General features: G+C 31.4%; 1 protein-coding gene across 1 annotated transcript; it reads right to left on the bottom strand.

The window, feature by feature from the left end:
- Positions 1-8207: 8207 nt before the first annotated feature.
- LOC143254586 (cofilin/actin-depolymerizing factor homolog) lies at positions 8208-18820 on the bottom strand. The gene is made up of 3 exons (XM_076509742.1): positions 18421-18820; positions 11172-11452; positions 8208-9372 (listed from the first exon to the last, which is right to left on the bottom strand). The coding sequence occupies exons 1-3, from the start codon at positions 18544-18546 to the stop codon at positions 9210-9212; spliced, it is 570 nt and encodes a 189-aa protein (XP_076365857.1). The 5' UTR covers positions 18547-18820; the 3' UTR covers positions 8208-9209.
- Positions 18821-25297: the final 6477 nt, after the last annotated feature.

The following is a 25297-nucleotide window of genomic DNA, read 5'->3' as shown; positions in this document are numbered from 1 at the left end:
TTTGGGCAACTTTGGCTGCTTAAAGCTGCAAGAGTAATGGTGGTAGAAGTTTCAAGTTTGCTACACTGACTGAATTAATCTCGTAGAATTCAAAAATGGTCTCAAACCAAGTTGCTCTCTCTTAGCATTTGCATAGTGAGGCTGTAAAATCATCTGAATACCCAAAATCGTAAAAAACATTGGTTTATGTAATAAGCCGTAGCTCTAAGACATAATATGATACAAAGCTGAATTTTGTTTTCACATTTCCTATAACATATCAGTTGGTAAATCAGCAATTGTTGTAATTAAAAGTCTATTAGATCTCCTGTAAAAATCTTTAGTTGCATGCAACTTTTTATGATTTAGCTAAAAATAGCCCTACTTCAGGCCACAGTTTGACCATGTCAACAGTTATTCATCCTTTTCAGATTTTTACCATATATTCTTATGTATCTGAATATGATCTCCAAAAAAAATCAGGATGGTGTTCAACTTACTTTTTGAGTTCCAATTTTTTAATGTGTCCTCTGACCATCCATTTTTTACTTGAAAAAAACTTCAATTCAGGTGTGTTACTTTGTGCAAATATATCCTTACTAAACCATGTTAAACATAAATATCCAAACACAGAAAAGATCATTTATTTCAGTGATGATGCAACTTTGCAATACAAGAATTTTAAACATCTTGCAAATCTATGCTACCATTTTGAAGATTATCAGTTGTCTGCTGAATGGCATTTTTTTGCCACCAGTCATGAGAAAAGTCCATGCGATAGAGTTGGGGGTACAGTGAAGAGGCTGGTGGCTCGTGCAAGCCTTCAATTGCTTATAAATAATCAAATGTTAAGTGTCTCTGGTATGTACCATTGGGCAACCACGTTCAGGGCATTCAGTTCTTTCTTGTCAATCAGGAATCAGCCTTGCAGAATTGTGTAACGTTTGATCTACGTTGAAAATGCAAAACTGTGGCAGGTATTAGGTCACATCATAGCTTTATTACCCACTCTACCAACAAATTGTATATCAGAAGGCTATCAGATAATAAAGTGTACACAGTTGTAACTGTTGGTAGTAGCAGTGAAAGTGATGCTGCAGCAGCTCAAATTAGGGTCTAATGATAGCAATGACAATTATCAGTCAGGGAAATATGTGGCATGCATATACGATCACAAATGGTATGTGGGAAACATAAAAGATAAATAATATGAACATTCCGATGTGTTGGTGTCATTTATGAAAAAATCGAGAAACGAAGTGTTCTCATGGCGTGCAAGGTCACATAAAGGTGAAAGCTGGATTCCTTTCCAACATATTCTTTGTCTGACAAGTGTACCTACCGTGCAAGGCAGTAGTGCTCACCACTATGTTCTAAGTCAAAGTGATCTCAACATAAACTCAAATTTCAGAAATTTATTCAAGCTGTCTGAACAAGGCAATGTTTATTTGATTTTGTTAAGACTAATTTATCACCAAATCAGTTTTTGAAACATTTCATTGTCACGATTATTTCAGTTTGGTGAGAATATAATCTTTCTTAGTTATCCCCTGTTGTAGCACTGTGCTTTTTGTGTCTGATTTACCTTTGTATTTATTATATTATGAATCCTAAACTCAACCCTATCTGCATAACTGTAATGCATACACAGTATATTTGCATTACCATGTGATCTAACTAATTATTCCAATAAACTTGTTCAGACATGAATTAATTCTTTTTTGTTTCTTACAACTTCTTTATTTAACATTGTGAAAGGCTGGTTAGAATGTTTCAGTGGGATTCATAAAATTCTGACTGGTATTTTTCAAAATTATATGGATGCATTTACACACAGTAACACACCTGAATTGAAGTTTTTTTTCAAGTAAAAAACATATGGTCAGAGGATAATTAAACAAATTATAACTCAAAAAGTAGGTTGAACACCATCTTGATATTTTTTTTATATCCTATTCAGATACGTAAGAATATGTGATAAAAATCTGAAAAGGCTGAATAACTGGTGACATGGTCAAACTGTGGCCTGAAGTAGGGCTATTTTTAGCTAAATCATAAAAAGTTGCATGCAACTAGTTTTTTACAGATCTAATACTTTTAATTACAACAATTGCTGATTTATCAACTGATATGTTATTGGAAATTTGAAAAAAATTCAGCTTTGTATCATATTAAGTCTTAGAGCTATAGCTTATTACATAAACCAATGTTTTTTTACAATTTTGGGTATTCAGATGATTTTACAGCCTCACTATGCAAATGCTAAGAGAGAGCAACTTGGTTTGAGACCATTTTTGAATTCTATGAGATTAATTCAGTCAGTGTAGCAAATTTCAGCCTTCTACCACCATTACTCTTGCAGCTTTAAGCAGCCCGAAAATGAATTTGCCAAAAATAACAAAAAGTTATTTTTGAATACCTCCAATCAAAACATTATAGTTATAAGAATATTGTTCCGCATCACACATCTTCTTCCGAAAACTCGCGATCTCCTTCCACAATTCCTCATTTTCATGTTTTAATGTTTTATTTTCCTGTTTACACTCCTTAACTTCAGCTCTCAAAGTTGTGATATCCTCACTCATAGTTTCTACCTTCTCTGAATAAAATTGAAAGGAAGTCACTAATTCTTCGACCTTTACTTTAATTAAGTGAAAGTCATCAAGTCTTGACAAAATTTCAGTAACTTTTGTCTTAAGCCACTTCATATCTGCCTCCCCCATATTTAAATCAAGCTCACTATTCTCAACAAGATTCACTGTCTCCCCCTCTAACGAAATGGACACAGTCCTTCTTAATGGAGATTCACTATTTAGGCTTAACTTTCTTTTTCTCATACAAAAATCACATTCATAACTTTTCCCAATTTCATTAAAATATTCCAAATCCTGTTCAGTTAAGTTCTTACATCTTAAATGATACCATTTTTGACACTCACCAGACCAATGAAGCAAAAAAAAAAAAAAAATTCTTGTATTGATCATTTTTTAATTAGTGGAAATACTGTTAAAAATTGTTATTCTTATATTGTTGAGAGTTTTTTGACCGATCATTTTCCAATTGTTTTATGTATAGACATTTTATCGGATCTAGAACATGTCTCAAATGTTCAAAAGATTAAGTTTAATGATTTGAGTTCTTGTTTGAAATTTTCAGATTGGTCCTGTGTTATGAATTGTTCTGATGTTAATGTTGTTTATGATAATTTTGCTGAAGTGTTAACTGATTGTATTCAAAGTTGTACTACTACTGTTTCTGTGTCACGAAAGTTTAGAAAAATTAAGCCATGGATTACCAGTGAATTGGTTTTGTTAATGATTAAAAGAGATAAGTTAAAAAGAAAGTACATCAATTTCCTGATGATATTTATCTAAAGATTAGATTTAAGTGTTTAAGGAATTATGTTGTTAGCTTGATCCGTAAGACTAAATGGACTTATTATCATAACCTGTTTAAGAATGCTAAAACTATTAAACAGAATTGGAATATTGTTAACTCTATTATTGATGTTAAAAAAAAAAAGAAATTTTGTAATTTTGGTACTACTGATTTATCTGATTTGAATTATTTTTTTGTTAATGTTGCTAAATCTACTTGCTCCGATCCTAAATTTTGTTTTCAGGGCATGCCTCCTGCTCCTTCTTCTTCTTGTTACCTATATCCTGTTACTGTATCTGAAACTATGAATAATATTTTCTCCTTATCAAATTCAGCTTCTAATGGTGTAGATGGTGTTTCAGTTAAGATTTTGAAAGCTAATGCTAATCTTTTTGCACCAATTTTGACTTTTTTAATTAATTTATCTTTTACTCAAGGGAAGTTTCCTAATGCTTTAAAGTTATCATTGGTCATTCCTATTTATAAATCTGGTAATATTTTTGATTTTACGAATTATAGACCTATTTCTTTATTAATACATTTCTCTAAACTATTTGAAAAATATGAAGATTAGAATTTTATCATTTCTTGATAGACATTCAGTTTTGTCTCCTTCTCAATTTGGTTTTCGGCCTGGGCTTGGAACGGAGGTTGCTGTTGCTAAACTTGTGGGAAGTATTACAGAAGCTTTGGATTCTGATCTTCATCCAATTGCTGTTTTTCTTGACTTAGCCAAAGCTTTTGATTCTGTTAATCATAAAATTTTGTTAAATAAATTATCTTATTATGGTTTTAGAGGTATTGTTTTTGATTGGTTTTTTTTCTTACTTTCACAATAGAAAGCAATCGGTTTGTATTCATAATAATTATAGTGATTGGCTTACAATTAATGTTGGAGTACCACAAGGTTCTGTTCTGGGCCCTTTATTATTTCTCATTTATATAAATGATATTCTTTACCAACAGTTTTCTGGAGATATCCAAGCTTATGCCGATGATATTGCTGTTGTTTATAGTAAGCCAAATCTAATTAATGAAGCCATTATTTCTAGTGATCTTAATAAAATTAAAAATTGGCTTTTCTGTAATGACTTATCCTTAAATATATCTAAATCTTTTCTTCTTCAGTTTAACCTTTATGGTGTCATTCCAGCTTTTCCTTCTATTTTTTATCATTCCAGTAATTGTTATACTTACCTTAATTGTAAGTGTCCCAAATTGACTCAAGTTTCCTCTTTTAAATATTTAGAAATTATTTTAGATCGAAAATTAAATTGGCAATTTCATATTAATTCTTTAGTTAATAAATTAAAATATAGTTCTATGTTAATTTTTGAACTTAGTCATTGTGCTCCTTATCATATTTTGTTAAGTGTATATTATGCTCTCTTTCAATCTTTCTTACAATATTGTATTTCAATTTGGGGTGGCACATATAAGACTTTTTTAATTCCTATTCACAAGTTGCAAAAAAAGTGTTTTCTCTCTTATTTTTACTCATAGGCTTGATACCGATTTCAGTAAATTTAACTCCCCCTCTTTCATATGATAAACTTTATTTATATTTTTTAGCTTTATCTACAATGCATGTTTCTTTTAATAGGCCTTTTAAAGTCACTTCATATTTTACACGACTTCAATCTTTTTTTCCAATTAATGTACCCACACCACGTAAAACAGTTACACTTCATCAATATCTTTATTTGGCACCTCGTATTCATAATTTTATTCCTTATAGTATAAGATCTTCTATTAATCGTGTTAATCAAAAGAAATACTTAAAACAATGGATCTTAAATACTGATGATAATATTCTGGGAATTTTATTTTATTATGTGTTTAACCATCACAGGACGAGTTAACTCTTTGTTGATGGTTTTATATTGTTATTTGATTTTTTGTGTCTAATTTATTGCTTAATAAATTTATTATTATTATTATAAATTTATGTCAACATTTTGTAAAATGCAACAGAATAGTTTACTATTGTTTTTATGCTTTGTTGGAATAATACTGATTTTTAATTTTTTTTTAATTTGAGCAGGAAAGACACAAGGTTTTAGCATCATTTCTGTGAAGGTATTTGTTCAATGCATTTTTCATGAATTAATAAATATACCACACCTGTATACCTCTCAGTTTGTTAATAGCATACTACAGAAACAATAATGTGTATTATCCTATGCTATTATTGTTTTGCCAATACAGCATTCTATGCAAATGTCTAACAAAATACTGAAATTAGATATATTGAGTAAAGATAACTTCAAAGAACAAACTTTTTGCACTTTGACTTAGTGAAATTATTGGAAATGCCAGACAATCTTTCATGTTTGAGTGTATATTTGTAATAGTAATGAAGGACACCAATTTTACAATTATTCAAGAATGAAATGTTGAATTAATTTATCAAATCATGTTTGTCATTTTAACGTACTGTGTTGATAAATAATTATACTCATTTGAATGTACCTTACTTTCATTATAATTGATCAGTCCATTAGTTTTATATATCAGACTTTCTGTGGATATTCTTTTTTGGGTTTAAGATTGACAAAGGACTTGTATTTGATGAAACATTTATTAGTGTATTAAAAAGAAAGAAGTGTACTTAAAATTTGGTTGGGACATCTCTCCAAAACAATTCACCATTGCCTGGTACAGTATTAGCATATTCCTGATGAACTTCGGATGTTGACATTTTTCTATAGGAATTTCTTTCAGTTCATGGAGAGTCATTAGCTGAAATAGCATGCTTGAAAAGTTCTGGAGAGGTGCGACTGGGTTCATATATATAACAGATCTCTTTTGAAAGAATCTTCTCTGCAACCTGGTTATAAAGTTACCTATATATGGCTTTGTGTAAATATCATCTAGGATCTCATCCACCCTTGTACTTTAAAGCTCTTAAGTAGTTGTTATGGTACATGTAGATGCCAGTCTTGCTGTTGAAGCTGATGTTACTCCAGACTAGTGGGACTTGCCTCCCTAACATTCATATTCAACTATGTTAACATTATGCTAACACTTTCATACCACAATCTTGCATGATGCCTGTTAAGCAGTATAAAACATGGACTTCCCTTTCTAGAGCTCCGACATCCATTCTTGAGTAATCTTAAACCCAGTCTCAACAATACAAGCCTCTTGTTCTGTAAAAACAAGTAGTATGTTCCATTGTCATTATTAAGATACAGAATTGGAGCCTACATTATTAAATCTCTTTTAAAAAGGAGAATGTTGAAAATTGAATGGACTACATGGAATGAATATATAGAATCACCAGATATCAAAATAATTTTTAACTCCACATCATTATGGTGTTTGATAAAAAGCAGCTGCTTATTTTGCAGTTCGTCTTGCATTATCTTCTTTACACATACAGAACTAAAAGGAGGTTGGAATTTGCTGTTCCTTTTTTGCCACCAGGTCTGATCCCCCCCACCCATTATTTTGTTCATTTAAAGGAAAGTTTGGCCTATTTTCTTAGCAGTCTAAAAGCTCCACAAACTTTATTTCCTTGATAATGCAGTCCAAATCCAAGTTGCCATCAGGATCACAATGCAAACCAAAATATGGATTGAAAACAGTTCTAAACTCTATCCAACTAGTATCACATATTGTCATGCACACTTCTTATAACAATTCTACAAATAACCAACAATTCCTACTTTCCATTAACATTTCTCTGTTTCTTCATTCAGTTTTTATACATCCATGAGTGAATATCTATAAACTTCCAATATAGCTGTAACTTTTACAAGAAATAAAACAACAAATACAAACTTATAAAATGTAATCCTTACTTTAGTCTATATATATAAGCTGTCAAAATAGATTAAATTTTATAAATTAATGATTGTGACTTTAATTTTTGTTTCATTACTTTTATAGCAGGATCCACACTTCATTTAAAAATTAACAATTTTTAATATTCATTTGTTTACTTTTTATCTTATACCTGTGTAAAGTACATACCTTTAGAAATTGTCACCTCTAGTGTCATCTGTTAGGTTTAAAAGATATTTAAGTGTGTGCATGATATGTTTCCATTTATACAAAATCTGTGTATTTTAACTGGAATATCAAAAGTGGTTACCCACAGACCAGTTAAGTATGCTGGAGAATTATTGTAAAGATAATCTGAGCCACCTAGGAGCTAGCCCTGTTGATGTGATCAGGTAAGCAGCAGAAGCTGCTGTTTTATAGTTCTTATACACAAAATGTTAAGTGCCCTTTTTCATGTATATTGTTAGTACATATGTGCATAATATATTATAACCAATACTTTGAATGGTCATTTTTTGGGCACATTAATTATTTGGAAACCTTGTCCATCCTTACTTTTAAATTTAATAATGACTGATTGTTTAGTTTTACATATAAAATACTTGGATGTGTATACCTACAGAAATTTGCAATTAAAGAGCACTTACTTTTATAATAGTTAATATTCTTGGATGGAGTATCTGTTGACTAATTAACAAGTCACAAAATTACTGTTTGTATCAAATGTTTGAACTATCTTTTTAAGGATTAATTATTTACATAATTCTATACCAAAAATGAATAATATAACATTAGGTTATTTAAACATGATATAGAACTAAGTGACATTGTATTTGTGATTTATCTTTTCCAACAAGCCTAGCTTGGTTCCGGAAACTGATTTTGATTATTTATGATTAATGTTTTGTTGTACAATGTGTGGGTACACGAATGTTTTTTGTTTTTAAATAAAAATAACATACAACTGAAAACTATTGTCAAAATTAAGTGTGCACAGCTTAAAATGTGGATGTTATATCTGTAGAGCATGTAAATTTATACAAGTAGTTCTTAGAGCCACATTTCTTTGCATTTATTTCACTGACATTTTTTTTTATTCAGTGAATTTTAACAAAAAATACATAAAACTTGGGAATAAATAAATAAGACTTGATTTCAGTGCTACTTAAATAAAAACATTTATAAATATCAACTACAATAGAAGATAAAAACTAGTTGATTTTTGAATGCAAGTTAGAAAGCTTTTGACTCTAAATATCACTGTGCTTAAAAATTAATTATACACTGTTTAATTGTACATTTAATGAAATAAGTTAACCTGAAGTTAGCAGCAGCCCAACACTTTTATCAGACTTCAACTTTATAAACTACCAGTGATAGACACAAAATAAATAAGTTACACATAAGAGTATGATTCATAACACAAGCTACAGCCTATGGAGAGGGATAATTTCACACAATTCCTTTTTCTAAACAAATGTTTCATAGGAATAAAACAACTAAGAAAGTAAAACAAAATTGCAAGTTAAAGCTTGTTTTTGTTTGTTTTGTGTATTTTATTATTTTAAAGATTCCATACAGTTCTTATCTTTGGTTTACACTTTGAATATATCTTTATTATAACAAAGTTTATCTATACTAGTGTCAACCTTCCACTTCTAAATATAATAAATTATTTTAAAAACCACATTCTATCAGCTGACTTAAATAAGAAATGTGGAAGTTTTGACTAAAAAGATATGATGGTTACACAAAAACAAACAAGAGATGAGCTTTGACTAAATACAGGTTGAAGAGAAAATTTCTAGTCAAATGCAGGAGAAATGTTGTAAATACCTAGAGTTCAATATGTTAATAACAACATATAGAAAACAGTGTTAAAAAATGGATTGCTCAATTTCTACTATATATTACTGCCAGAATTTGTAGTCACAATACACCAGTCAATCAATGAGGTGTTTAGGGATGAATCGCATTCTAGATATTGTATCCAGCTCGTACAGTCAGTAAAGCATTTATGACACGGAACAATCAAAAATCAACCTTGTTAACTGTTAGGATATTTATTTGCCTCCTCTTTTCAGTGTATCTTCAACTACATCCTTACTGACTTCGTCGAAGTCACACGCCTGAACATATTTGTAGATTCCAACTAAAGCTTTTTTGAGAGCATCATAGCTGCTTGAATATAACATCTTATGTTTGATTGGAGAAGATTCAGGACACCTAACGAAGAAAAATTGACAAGTTATAACTGTACAACTGTTCAAATAAGGAATTTATCAAGCATGACCCAAACAAATAAAATAGTCAAAATAACTACATTACTTTGTTTATAAGCCTCACAAAAAGAAATTAGTGGATCACAAATACAAATATTTATTAAGGAATTTCACACAATCTTGATTTGGAAACTTTATTCAGTATCTCATGTACTACCAGAGTCAAGAATTACATTTACTTCATACTTATTAACACACTATGTAAAAAAAACCTTGTAACACAACAATCATTTTTAGTTACAGCATAACAGGTCTGATTTGTTTGTTTTTTCTGTAGCTCCATCTCTTGAATGATTTGAGATCTAATTACAGTTCTAATTCAAGAGATAAACTCTTTCAATTAATGCCTTTAACAAAAACCAAGGTCCCAGATTAATTTACTGTATTCTTGCCTAAAAAAAATTCAATTTGAACATAGGCTGGTTGAGATTCTAATGAATAATAAAATTGAATCAGGTACAAACATACCAAAAAAAAAAAAGGTCTTGGATTTCCTCTCATCCTGCCTGAAAGAATTTAAAGCACTACAGGTACTGAGGATTCCCTCTTCTTTACAATTCACAATTCTAACTGGATGAAATCCTGGAAGGTGGTTAGCTTGACCACCTTACAACATTGGGGAAGAAATGGGTAAGAACCCCATACAGTCTTGCCAATTATAGTTTTAGAAATTACCTTTTCCAAACAATAACAATTTTACTAGTGACTTTTTTTTTGTAGCTGAAGTTCCCAGTTGAAAATAATTTTGGAGTAAAAATTATAATAATCTTTACAAATAACTTTTTCTCTATTTGAAATTTTAATATTCATATTTTGATAACTGGAAAGAATTATAAGATTCAGTGTCTGTCTGTGTCCTAAACTGCTGGTTGCACAGACTTCTAAGTGGTACCAAATGAATTGTCTCAGTTCCAATGTTTGCACAAAGTTAAAAGTTTCATCCCATCCTTTGGAGAACCCAGGGATTTCCTGAAAGCCCTTTTTCTTACAGTGTTGGACTTGTCAACTTTCCAAGTGGTGCCAAACAAATCATCTCAGCCCCAAGGTTTGCACAAAGATAAAACTTTTCATCCAGACCTTTAGGGAACCTGGATATTTCATGAAGATTCCTTGAAAATGGACCCAAAATTTTACATCAACTTTAATTAAAGCACATAAATATGTAGGCCTACTAATTACAATTTGTAACATGGATAAAGAAACTAAATTTGTATTATTACAAAGGTGATCATTAAACTGAAAAACTGCAAAATAATAATTCAAGTATTAAATTTGCATCATAGTGGCCCACATGTTCACTAACTGTAAACATTGGAAATAATCTTAATATTAATGTTTATAAAAGTAATGATATTGGAAAGCCTGTAAACAAATTTCATAAATTCACATTTGTTCATATCAGTTACTTCATTTCTTCATCTTAAAAATCCCTTAAAATAATCTGTACTTTTATTTCTATTACCTTAGAAGTATATTCTGAATTCATTATTTCAACTATTTCTATGAAAACTTAAACAGTAAAAGTTTCATTTGCCATTTTCATGATACAATGTCTTAGTTTAAAAAAATAAAAGCTAGATTTGTTAATTTTTGTTTGGCCAGTACCTACATTTTGTCATAGGAAAACAATATTTTTATTCTTATTTTTATGAATTTTTTGTTTGAAATAAAAATATACTAAGGTCTAAGCTTAAAATTAATGTTTCTTTTACTCTTGGTTACAAGTAGACATGTCTGACATACCACATCATCAATATTAGCCTATCAACAGTCATCGGGGATGACTTCTGACTACCTTCTACAGCTACACTGAGAGGAAAATCAAACACACAATATCTGCATTCAGATTTGTAGTTCTGAAGTTTCTCTATGAAGTTTTCATAGGTAGATGATCTAGGGCCTTTGTGTTCTACATCAATTACTCTTTCATCTTTGATGTGGTAAATGATGTATCTGTATTTCTTGTCCTTCTTCACCTCATCATAAGCTGTTTTAGCTTCACTAGCTACTGACACTCCAGAAGACTAAGGAACAGTAAAAACATTAAGATATTTCAGAGATGTCTTATATTAGCAGAAATAATTTTGTATTTAACTTCTGATAAGTATGCTTTCAAACATGTATGAAACTGAGCTAGTAGCACTCTTAACATTAAACTGCTGTATAATTACATAAGCTAATAAAAAACACAAAAACTTAACATTTACTACTTGACACTGTAGGAAAATGTGTGGCCTACCTTATGGTCTGAGTAAAAGTTGTGTATGTTACATAACTTACAAGTGGAATGTCAGGATGTAATAGTGTGCAAGTTGTAGTAAATGTAATTGATAAAATAATTTAAAATGTTATTAACATAATAATTACTGTAGTGAGGGATACGAAATGAGAATTTTAAGTGGTCGGCCCAAGAAAATTGAGCCAGCATTGAGCAGGAGGATTCAATGGGTTGTACGCTAAAACACCAGCAGATCATGGAACCAGATTAAGGCCCTTATGGACACAGAATGCAGCTCAAGAACAACAAGACAGCATCTATGAAAGAAAGGCTTTAAAAACTGTAAATGCCTTCAAAGGCCACGCCTCCTTCCACACCATGAAACAGCTTGGTTAAACTTTGCTGAGAAACACCAAACACAGGACGTAGAAAAATGGAAGAAGGTTTTGTTCTCTAATGAGAAACAATTTAACCTGGATATTCCAGATGGCTTCCAATGTTACTGGCTTGATAAGGATATCTCACTGGAGACATTTTCTACACGACACAGTGGAGAAGGTTCCATCATGATTTGAGGTGCTTTCTCCTTCCATGGAACAATGGAACTTCAGGTTATACAGGGGCATCAAACAGCAGCTGGCTACATTGGCATGTTGGAGAGAGCATCCTTATTGACTGAAGGCCCTCGCTTCTGTGGAAATGACTGGATCTTTCCGCAAGACAACACTGCAATCCACAATGCCTGCAGGACAAAGGACTTTTTCCATGGCAAATAATGTGATTCTTTTGGACCATCCAGCGTGTTCACCCGAACTGAACCCCACTGAAAATGTTTGGGGTGGATGGCAAGGGGAGTCTGTAGAAATGGGCATCAATTCCAAACAGTGCATGATCTTAGTGAAGCCATCTTCACCACTTCAAATAACATTCTAGCCAGCCTTCTGTAAATGCTTATATCAACCATGCAACTCACTACTAAGACCTCATGTTGGGCATTTCCTACCCTGTTTAGGACTTTGTTTTGGTATGGTCTTTAAATTTTGACCAACTAGTATTTAGGCTGTAATAAAAATTTTCACAAATTTAAAAAGCAATTTTATGACTTTAGGGAATTCTTATTGTAAACACTGTAGGATATATGTGCTGATAAATTCCAAATTTCCAGGTGATTTACTGCTTTATTTTCAATGGAATGCTACTTCAGTTATTGGCAGTAAAATAAACACAGTAAATATGAGAGGATTAGCTGTTCAAACTCTGAAGAAAAGTACCATGAAACTTTGTGACCCACATATACCAAGCAAAATGGGGAGGTATGCTTAAAACTCGAAAATTTAGTGTGATCACTGTGGTATCTAGCCTTGCATGACTCATTTTTTATATTAAGGACACCTTGCTATAGAGCATTTAGATGCAGTTGGAAAGGTGCTATTACTATCAAAGTTCTACTATACTGAGTTCAGTCTCTAGTTCCTTTAGGATGGAAACTGAAGTGTTAGAAAGGGTTCAGAGGAGAGTTACTAAGATGACATCTGAAACAAATATTATCATAGGAAGACATATCAAGATTTTTGGAATTTTCTTTTGAAAAGAAAAAAAAAAAAAATTTATCAAAGTATCTATCATTGTTAATCCTTTAGCAATGGGTCATGAGTCAAAAGCCATGTTATCATGTTCATTGACTTGCATTCAAAGTTTCAATGAACCACTATTTTATTAATTTATTTCAATGTAAGTTTTGAATCAAACTGTATGTAATATTAATGTTTGAATTATAATCTACAATTTAATTTCTTAATTTAAAAGTAGATATTAAAAAAACCCACAAATATAGATTTCAGTGAGCGACATGGTATGTTGAATGCAGTACTGATTAAAATGAGATGTTTGTAATGTCAAAATACTAAATTTATAGTTTTGTACAAATAAGAAACTCAGATTACCAATACTGATAAGCTAGAATAAAATGATGAGGTTTTTATTTTGTATTTTACTGAGATATGGCTTACGTACTGAATCAAACACAATGACCTTATTCATGTCTTTCTAGTTTTGTAAATGGTCCCTTATATACACTTACATCAAAAAATGACATGTGAATAACCAATCAACAGCTATGAATGTCCCCAGAGTGATTTTCTTAGCTATTTTAAACTGAAAAATCTACCATATCTTTTGATTCAAGATTTCAAGAAGGTAGGTTGTGTCTTCAGTCTACTCAAAGTTTCACATTTTTTAAAAATCTAAATGCTTCTGAGTTACTAAGCTTAATAAATTATAGTGGAATTCTGTGGTATCGGTGTAGTTATATATTTTTTGGTTATTTAATTGTATATATAAAACCTAAAAAAATTGTTTGATATCATCCACATGTAAAATTTGAAAAAGGCCTAGAAACATGTCAATTGACAGAAATTGAGTACAAAAATTACAATGAGAAGAGAATTTTTTGTTTTACTTCTTGATTTATTGTTGTATATTTTAAGAAAAACAAGTTTAATAATTTATTATTTCAAAGTAGTAATAATCTATATATAATGTACAATAATTGAAATGTGACTATATTACAAAATAATCCACTAAAACATAGGGAACACTAAAGGAGAGTTTTATGTTATTGGATATGTAATACGAGTGCATGTGCACCTCATCAGTGCAAGTTATGTAATTTTAGCTAGGCAGGATTGGAAAGTCAATATAATAAAATATGTATAAAAATATATAGTACTATGAGACTTAAGCTTCTTGGACAAGACATTTGTATTTTTTAGTTATAGTATGTAGTCATTCTAGCACACAAAAAGCATTTTTTTTAATGATGGCCATGAGGTTGGTCAATTGACAGACCCCATCAGTGAGAAGAGAAAATAAAAATCTTATTGAAAACACATTTTTTAAATATGTTTAAGAAGTTTTAGAGATTATGTGAATAATATTTGAGATTTTTGTGGATGAAGAATAGTTTTTAATCATAACATGAAATCACTTTGTATCGAGACTAATAATGAAACTTATTTTCACAAACAAATCTTTAGTATAATATTTTTAAGAGATCTGATTTTTTTTATACAAATTTTTGATTTTTTAAATACTAAAATCTACCAAATATTGTGAAGTTACATATGCTATTTCAAAAGTTAGTGTAAATACTTAACGTGCAAATGTGTAGACTAACTCGTGTATATTATACTGAAATGGTTAAGAGAACTGATAGCACTGATGCATCATCTGTTTTTCATACTTAATGACGAGAATGGTAAAACTAGGGCTGCAAACAAATTTTGGAAAGATAGAAGTAATCTTTAGCTAAGTTTTATTTTCTTAATTTTGATTTGACTTTGGAATGTTGCCTTCAGGTGTGTTGATATAATAGATTCAAAGGAGTTTAGTGGTAGGCTTGATGAATATTTGAATGATAAAGCCAGCTTTTAATTATTTAAGTTTAATTTTGTGAATGCATTGGTCTAGATGGACCAACAAGTCCCATGTTGTCCTTAAATAATATGTTATATAAACTACTGAATTTTAGTTTATTAAAATAGATATTACTTTATGACATTTATTATAAACCAGAAAAATATAAATACTAAATACAAGGGCCTACTGATATTACTATTAGGTTTAGGTTAATATAAATTATAAGGCTTAGTTCTGGAGATCGAGTTTATAATTTTGTACAAAAAAAAAACTATATTGAGCTAATTAAAGCAATGAAGCACATGGTTACTTCACTGTACAGAAAGACAAACTTAACAGAACAGGTCATTTCACATGTTATAGGTAGAGAACAAGATTAACATCAGTTACTATTTTGAACACAATATTTCTGTACATATTGAAATTATTTTGGATCTGAAAAATGATAATTCATTGCTTACTTTCATGAGTCGTTACTCAAATTTAGCTGAACAAACCTGAATTAATTAAAAGTAAATATGAAAACTCATATTGGCAATATTTTGTTTACTTGAATAAATAGTTAGAATAATCCAAGTTAGTAATAATCAAAAACTAATTTATTAGTTGATTATTTTCATAACATTTATTAAACCTAATCATAATTTCTACCAATCAACATTTGTATATGAAACTAATCAATGCTTAAGTGTATATAAGTTAGTCACTACAATCTACTTGCATTTTCTACTATGATACTTCCAGCTATATAACAAGGAGCTTAGTTTCCAATATGTATCTTCTTAAGGGTCATGGTGTAATATTTTACAATAGATAAAGAAATTTACTATTTTAAAGAATTATGATGATACATCTCACCTAATATACCAATAGCACAATGCCAGGAGTTACAATGATTACATGAATGTGTGACAAGCCATAATCTCATTTTTGGCAAATATGTAACAAGTATTTATCATCATTACAACATTATGTATTTTAACCATTTTCACATACAGCAATGTCAACCACTCTACACTGAACAAAGCAGAATTAAAAATGATTATAATCTACTGAAATCAAAGAGTAGTGCAAACTGTTTTAAACAGATGCAGAAGTTCAGGAAAGCAAAGTGAATACTAAATGAAGTGGAATGCAAAACATCATCCAATGGTAGGTTGGCAGAAAGTACAAGAGCTTATGAAATTATTACATTTGATTTTTCACAGTGAGCACTAAACAAACGTTCTTACCAACATTAATGAAGCATACGAAAGGAGAATATCCTAATAATCTTAACTGAAGTAGTCACTGTGCATAACTTGTTTTAACATTTTAACAAGCAATCTCTGGCTCAAAGGCAAATAACACAGCTACTTTAATAGGTTATGGAATATCCCATCAGATATAGAAACTTAAAAGTAAGGTACATTGGTGTTTATTGCATTACCAAAGGATAATTTTATCATGCAGTTTTATTTGATCCAACCACTCATTATGGTGTTTCTATTCTACCAAAGTGGGCCACCCACACACCATACTTATGCTATTTTGTCTTTCTTTTAGTATTCTTCTCTACTATTACTCTTATATGATGCTTCACTCAGAAAATCTTTGTATTCTTCATTCCTTACTTAATTTAAAAAAAAAAAAAAAAGTTGTGAGTAACTGATTGCACAACACTTGTCACTGGACATTTTGCTTCTTTACAATGACAAGTTAGATTAAAACTGGCCTCATTTCCATTTCAAAAAGATAAAACATTGAGATTTTGGCTTGTTTTCAACAATTTCTTAAGTTCCACAAAGGCTCAAGTATGATGAGTGTTCCACATATAATGCACTAAAATGATGCCACTGAATGAATTTTGTTTAAAAACCAACCATACTGATAAAACCCCACCATAACTGTCACATGTCATCCAATGATAAATTAGATTAATATACGCTTATGAATCCTTTATCAAATAATGCATGTTTTTGCACATTTCACTGAGTCAGACTGCTTGTTAAACATGTTAGTAAATGCACAAAAAAACAGAAAACAATAAAAAAAGTGAAATGTATTATTCTGAAATACAAGGAATTTTATGTCTCTTATTTGATTCTGGAGTTCACCTAAATATTTTCAAAATTTCAATGCATACAAGTGAACGTAGTTTCAGGAGTATCTCAATGATTTAAGAAGTGGCAAAGTCCCTTTTGCCCAAGTTATCTAATGTACTGCTTCATTCATTCATTGTATCACATTCACCTTGTGGGAGAAACTACTGGAAAAGTAGAATACAACTAAAAGTGTACATTAATAATTTCTACTGGCAGGTCAGGTAATACAATGAGGATAAATCGTTTACTGTTTATTGACTGGTATGATTAACAATAATGTATGCGTTGCACACACCCAAAAATAACAGCATTACGGAAATATATTTTCTAAATCTGTAGAAAGTCACTTTAAAAGCTCTCAACTTCTAGCTTACGTGCCTCTTTCATTTAACACTCATCAATTTGTTACGATTTGTATATGAAATAAAAATTTTCACACTATATATAACATCGCTTGCAGAATCTTTCTCAGAATTCAGTTTAACTTTGCAGTACATTCTTTGCCCTAATTAGTCTTATCCTGCGGATTCTACTCGATAAGCTAAGAGCTAGTATGCAAACACCAATTACTGCACGAGAACACCACAACAGCGAAGATTGTAGTTTATAAACAGTTAGTGAAATATACAAGGAAGCAGAATAAACATTGAAAAGTCAAGCACGACTCGAATACGATGCTGTAAATTAAAATACGCTCTTTTTACGAGTTTCATTAAACTCTTCCTGTAAAAAAAATAATGTAAAAATAGCATTGTTCTACGTTTGTTTTTGTAAATTATCACATTACCAAGAAAGTATGAAATGGAAATACTATTCTTTACAAGAATTAACTTTTGCGCATTCCAGGTGAGCACGTCATCATAAAATACAAGTTTAAAATAGTTTTTCTTTCAACTATGTTAACGGCGTCTTCATTTCTAACTTTCGATGTTAGAAGGGAAACGAAACGAATTTTTAACAAGTAAAAAACAGTATTCTTTTAAAACTCAAACATTAATTTTGTTCCTTATAATTTTCTAAGCATTAATGAGGGTTAAGTGTAGTTATACGTATACATTTTGTTAAGGGTTTTTATACAAGTTTTCTAAAATCACAGTAACATTCATACATAAAAAAATTAGTCACCGAGTTACGACCTACATTGCTTCATATGTTAGAAAACTAAGTATTTAAATTCATATGTAGAAATATATATAAGAAAATACACAAAGATAATATATATAGTTAGATGAACATTTGAAGACAAGTTTGGAACACAATCTCAATATCTTACCATTTTAATGAAGATGGTTCTTACAAAACAAATTGCTTTAGACAAAATTGTCTTTCTTCGTTTTCGCTGTCCCGTCCTAGGGTAACACTTCACCCGCCAACACATATTACTACGCAAGACTCTCATAGCACATTACCTGTCGAACACTCTAATTGGGTAATGACATATGACGTCATAATTATTACTGTTTCGATCAAACAAACTTGATGCTTTTTAGATAACTTGAGTTATTTCGTATATCATAGCTATAACTTCTTTATTAAATATTTCAGAAAAAAGAAACAAAATTTGTAATCAATGATACTTAAATATAGGCTGAAAAATATTTTTTTACGGTTTAAATTATACGTCGGCCACGTTCTCTACAAACAGGCGAGGGATGAGTCGAAGACTGTAACACGTTAGTACTGTCACGTGAGTTGTGAGGTTACACTGACTCAATCTTCTTCGTGTGCCTTAGTTATTGCCATTTAAGGGGGGTAAGAGAAGACGGTTCCTTGAGGTAGTTTTGGTGCGCGTTTCTTTTGGAAAATAAGGCATATTATTCCATAGCTATGTAGCATGTAAGTAAAGTTAAATATACAGCTACTTGACAAAGAATATTTTTTTCTTGTTAATTCATTTTGTAATGAAAAAATTCATTGCTAAATAAAGAAAAATTAATAACAAATAATTTAACAATTTTTGGCCAGCTTCAAAATAAAAGGAATTTAAACAAAATTTTCATCAATTTATGAACATAAGTTTCTGACAAAGCTAATTGTAACAGTTTCAGCATAAAATAAATCACAAGTTTACAAAATAAAACAACTAAAATTGTTAATTTCTCAAATATTTCATTCAATTTGTTTGAATTTCGCGCAAAACTACGCCAGGACCATCTGCGCTAGCCATCCCTAATTTAGCAGTGTAAGACAAGAATGAAGGCAGCTAGTCATCAACACCCACCGCTAATTCTTGGGCTACTCTTTTACCAACGAATATTAGAATTGACAGTAACATTATAACGACCCCACAGCTGAAAGGGCAAACATGTTTGGTGTTATGGGGATCCGGACCCGCGACATTCAGATTAGGAGTCGACTGCCTTAATCATCTGGCCATGCCGGGCCTATTCAATCTGTAAATATAAAAACAATGAACAAGGGATGATAAGGAAATATTAAATGCGTATTAAGGTCCATATTTCCTGTATACAGTAATTTATAGTATGCATCATGATTTATTATAGATATCCTCCGTTGGTACAACGATAAGTCTACGTATTTACAATGCTAAAATCAGGGGTTCAATTCTCCTCGGTAGACTAAGCAGATAACCCATGTGGCTTTGTTATAAAAACATACACACTTTTATTATAAAGAATATAATTTATACGACTGGGTATGAGAAATATGGATCTTATATTTAAAATGCATGTATACTATATTTCATTTATTTATTTATTACGTTTCATTTAAACATTTGCTGGCAAGGAAATATTTAAGTGCTTTCTTTCAAGTTGGCCCGGCATGGCCAAGAGTGTTAAGGCGTTCGACTCTTAATACGAGGGTCGCGGGTTCGAATCCCTATCGCACCAAACATGCTCGCCCTTTTCAGCTGTGGGGGAGTTATAATGTTATGGTCAATCCCACTATTCGTTGATAAAAGAGTAGCCCAAGAGTTGGCGGTGGTTGGTGATGACTAGCTGCCTTCCCTTTAGTCTTACACTGCTAAATTAGGGATGGCTAGCGCAGATAGCCATCGAGGAGCTTTGCGCGAAATTCAAAACAAACAAATATTTCCAGATAATAGTTTTAAATTATAGAGCTAACTTCATTCGTGCCTTTTGATGTATTCTCTTGCTCACACACATAATAATAAATAATAATAAATTTATTAAGCAATAAATTAGACACAAAAAATCAAATATCAATATAAAACCATCAACAAAGAGTTAACTCGTCCTGTGATGGTTAAACACATAATAAAGTAAAATCAAAACTTACAAAATCAATATAAAGTTCCCAGAATATTATCATCAGTATTTAAGATCCATTGTTTTAAGTATTTCTTTTGATTAACACGATTAATAGAAGATCTTATACTATAAGGAATAAAATTATGAATACGAGGTGCCAAATAAAGATATTGATGAAGTGTAACTGTTTTACGTGGTGTGGGTACATTAAGTGGAAAAAAAGATTGAAGTCGTGTAAAATATGAAGTGACTTTAAAAGGCCTATTAAAAGAAACATGCAATGTAGATAAAGCTAAAAAATATAAATAAAGTTTATCATATGAAAGAGGGGAGTTAAATTTACTGAAATCAGTATCAAGCCTATGAGTAAAAATAAGAGAGAAAACACTTTTTTTGCAACTTGTGAATAGGAATTAAAAAAGTCTTATATGTGCCACCCCAAATTGAAATACAATATTGTAAGAAAGATTGAAAGAGAGCATAATATACACTTAACAAAATATGATAAGGAGCACAATGACTAAGTTCAAAAATTAGCATAGAACTATATTTTAATTTATTAACTAAAGAATTAATATGAAATTGCCAATTTAATTTTCGATCTAAAATAATTCCTAAATATTTAACAGAGGAAACTTGAGTCAATTTGGGACACTTACAATTAGGGTAAGTATAACAATCACTAGAATGATAAAAAAATAGAAGGAAAAGCTGGAATGACACCATAAAGGTTAAACTGAAGAAGAAAAGATTTAGATATATTTAAGGATAAGTCATTACAGAAAAGCCAATTTTAATTTTATTAAGATCACTAGAAATAATGGCTTCATTAATTAGATTTGGCTTACTATAAACAACAGCAATATCATCGGCATAGGCTTGGATATCTCCAAAAAACTGTTGGTAAAGAATATCATTTATATAAATGAGAAATAATAAAGGGCCCAGAACAGAACCTTGTGGTACTCCAACATTAATTGTAAGCCAATCACTATAATTATTATGGATACAAACCGATTGCTTTCTATTGTGAAAGTAAGAAAAAAACCAATCAAAAACAATGCCTCTAAAACCATAATAAGATAATTTATTTAACAATATTTTATGATTAACAGAATCAAAAGCTTTGGCTAAGTCAAGAAAAACAGCAATTGGATGAAGATCAGAATCCAAAGCTTCTGTAATACTTCCCACAAGTTTAGCAACAGCAACCTCCGTTCCAAGCCCAGGCCGAAAGCCAAATTGAGAAGGAGACAAAACTGAATGTCTATCAAGAAATGATAAAATTCTAATCTTCATAGATTTTTCAAATAGTTTAGAGAAATGTATTAATAAGGAAATAGGTCTATAATTCGTAAAATCAGAAATATTACCAGATTTATAAATAGGAATGACCAATGATAACTTTAAAGCATTAGGAAACTTCCCTTGAGTAAAAGATAAATTAATTAAAAAAGTCAAAATTGGTGCAAAAATTGAACAAATTGTCGCGTTTTAATCAAATCAGTTGTTGTTGTTTTGGAATTTCGCACAAAGCTACTCGAGGGCTATCTGTGCTAGCCGTTTCTAATTTAGCAGTGTAAGACTAGAGGGAAGGCAGCTAGTCATCACCACCCACCGCCAACTCTTGGGCTACTCTTTTACCAACGAATAGTGGGATTGATCGCACATTATACACCCCCACGGCTGGGAAGGCGAGCATGTTTAGCGCGACGCGGGCGCGAACCCGCGACCCTCGGATTACGAGTCGCACGCCTTACGCGCTTGGCCAAATCAAATCAGCATCTTTCTTCAATGCACTGCAATTATGTGATTGGCTAGATTCATGTAAAATTTAACATGATACATAATGGTCTACTTTATCTTCTGACATTTTCTCTCTATTTGATCATTCGAGAGAGATTGAATTTTATCGTTTTGTGGGTTAATTGGAATAAGGAGGTCTAATAAACTAGAATACGTGCACAACACTTTTTATGAAAAAATATAACTAAAGTTATTAAAAGTTCAAGTACTTACTAAAGCCAGTGTTAAAAGTGAATTCAAAATCATGTTTGAAGAGATCTCGTCCAGTGCGTTTTAAAACATATACTTTTACGTATTTTCTGTTATCTAATAAAAGGTATAACATTTTCAAGAGGCTATTTTTCTTACCACCTCCTGTATCTTTTTCTTATTCCACTTATGGAATTCCTCTCCAAACATCCATATATTTCTAAAGATTTTTACATACATTCGCACCGTCAACAATGTCTTTCAGTATGAATTGTCTTGAGGACAGGAAGATCAAGACCTGAAATGACTTCGTGGTTTGGGCGCTCGTCTTGCAATTCGAGGGTAGCGAGTTGGAGCAGCCTCCGCCGAAAATGCTAATTCTGGCAGGTCATCTTTTAAGTAATGTCCGATTTTAGGTTCAGAAAAAGAGAAAGGATTTCAAATGCTTTTAATGTTATTTATTTAATAATGTATATTCCATTATTATTAATTACTTCCTGCCAACGATTCCCAAGCTTTTAAATGCCACTTTTATAAAATTCTTGGAGTTTAGAGGAAAACAATGTAGAGAGGGTAGTTTTGAGATCTTCAAGCTCTTTTTCCATCAAGATAGTTCTGCAAAGTTCGGAATAGATGATAATCAGATGGGTTAAGGTCTGGAGAATAAGGATGATGTGAAAGTTTTTCCCAGTCTTGTTCTTCAGTCTTTGTAGATGTGATCCTTGCTGTATGAGGCCTTGCATATCCTGGTGTACCACAACACATTACATCTGATCAAAGCAGGCCTCTTTTCATTCAGTGCAATATTCAAGCGTTCTAACTGTTGACAGTAGAAGTCTGATGTAATCGTTACATTAAATGGCAGCAACTTAAAATGGATCACACCAACAATATCCCACCAAACGTTTAACAAGACTTTCCTGTAGATTTTTTGTGTAATTTCTGCTGCACTATTGCCTTTCTTAACTCATAAAGCATTATATGCCTAATGTGCTCCTTTGACACATCCATCTTCATAAGGATTTGTTTGATTAATGATCTGAAAAAGTGAAGTTAGGTTAGTTTCTTGTATTTGTCTGAACATTTTTATTCATGTTCTACTACATATTTTAGTCACTTTTAGGTGTAAAAATTCTTGGCCGCATCCAGACTAGTTGGGATTAAGTTTGTAATAAAGAAAAACACCGAAGGTGAACAGAAATCTGGAAGGTTAAGCAATACGCGCATTTTGTTTGAATTGTTTGTGTGTGTTAATAGAATGGTCTATTGCCACAAAAAGGCTATCTATGGCGCCAGAGATGATGCATAAAGCACATATATAATTTGTTCATGAAGAATTTCGGTTATTCGATAGCGTATCCATCACAAATGGAGGAACATATAATGTTTTTGAAAACGAAATATCAGTACAGCGAGCTTGTTAAACAATGTATAGTCAAAGGACATATTGTGTCGAAGTTGGGAGCTTTTTATGTTATTTGTGGAAATGAAAAAACCCAAACACAGAAAACTTAAGCTAGCAACAGAGTACAAAAGCTGCAAACCACCCAAATTCTAGTCAGTGCAATCATCCATAAAGTAAAATCCATGGCTACAAAAGAGAATCCTCCAATCAAAATATTCTAATGAAATGGAATCTGAACAGATCTTTTGGTACGTTAATAAAATAAAATAAAATAAAAATGATTGGAAATTGAAAAAGCTCACAGGTTTCAGGCTACATTTCCATATCAGTGGTTGTTTGTTTGTTTGTTTGTTTGTTTTTTTGGAATTTCGCACAAAGCTACTCGAGGGCTATCTGTGCTAGCCGTCCCTAATTTAATAGTGTAAGACTAGAGGGAAGGCAGCTAGTCATCACCTCCCACCGCCGACTCTTGGGCTACTCTTTTACCAACGAATAGTGGGATTGACCGTCTCATTATACGCCCCCACGGCTGGGAGGGCGAGCATGATCAGTGGTTGTTTTATTGTAAAAGGTGGCTAAAGAAAATGAAATCGCACCAATCCCATTCCACCATTGTACTCTTTAGGGTAGCCTAGTACAGGTTTGTCTATTTTCACATTAATTAGAGATCCATAGACTTGGTATGCAGGAGCAAAATGTGTGTAATAATTTGTTGTGGGTATAATGAAATTTGACAAGATTCGGTGAAAACAAACACTTTTTTTTCACATTAAGAAGAGAAAAGAAACTCTAGATGCTCGTCTAGCGTTTGTTTAAAGACTAATAATTAATATAAATGATCTCGAATTAGACATAAAATACAAAACTGTACTTAATAGAATAAATAAGACAAACTTTACTTAAAGATGAATTGAAAATGAAACTAGCCAGCAGCAGGTGTTAAGGCAAACTAAAATGAGGACGAGACTTCAATAGCTAACGAATAGTGCGATTGATCGTTACATTATAACTCCTTCACGGCTAAAAGAGCGAGCGTGTTTGGTGCGACAGGAATTTGAACCCACGAGAATAGATAATGAAAGAAGAATTTGTTAGAAGGGATCTAGAATGTAATTCTTATAAAGTTAGATAAATCTCAGAATCTTAGCCAATATGGTTATTTACATTACATGTAGACATAAAAGTATATGCATTTAAATGTTATTATGAAAGGTCCACTTCTAAGATTAGAGGGCATTCACGCGTACTTAGGGGTTGCAAGTACTTTCACTTCCCAAAAGATCAGTGATAATTCACACTTAGAAATTTTTAGCCCCAAGGTATTTTAACGGTAAGCTTTAAGGCTTATAACGTTAAAAATTAGGGCTCGATCATACAGTAGGCAGTGCGTAACATCAAGCACAAAAAAGTAATATTAACACGAATTTATATTTAGTTAAGACTACCGTACCTGTACGACTATCTAAAAATTATGTTTAAGTATATAATTATATATTTTTTTATAATTCATATCATTT

Source organism: Tachypleus tridentatus, chromosome 1, assembly GCF_004210375.1.
Source record: "Tachypleus tridentatus isolate NWPU-2018 chromosome 1, ASM421037v1, whole genome shotgun sequence".
NCBI lineage: Eukaryota > Metazoa > Arthropoda > Merostomata > Xiphosura > Limulidae > Tachypleus > Tachypleus tridentatus.
Note: the sequence above shows the minus strand (reverse complement) of the source record. Positions and strands in the feature narration are given on the sequence as shown.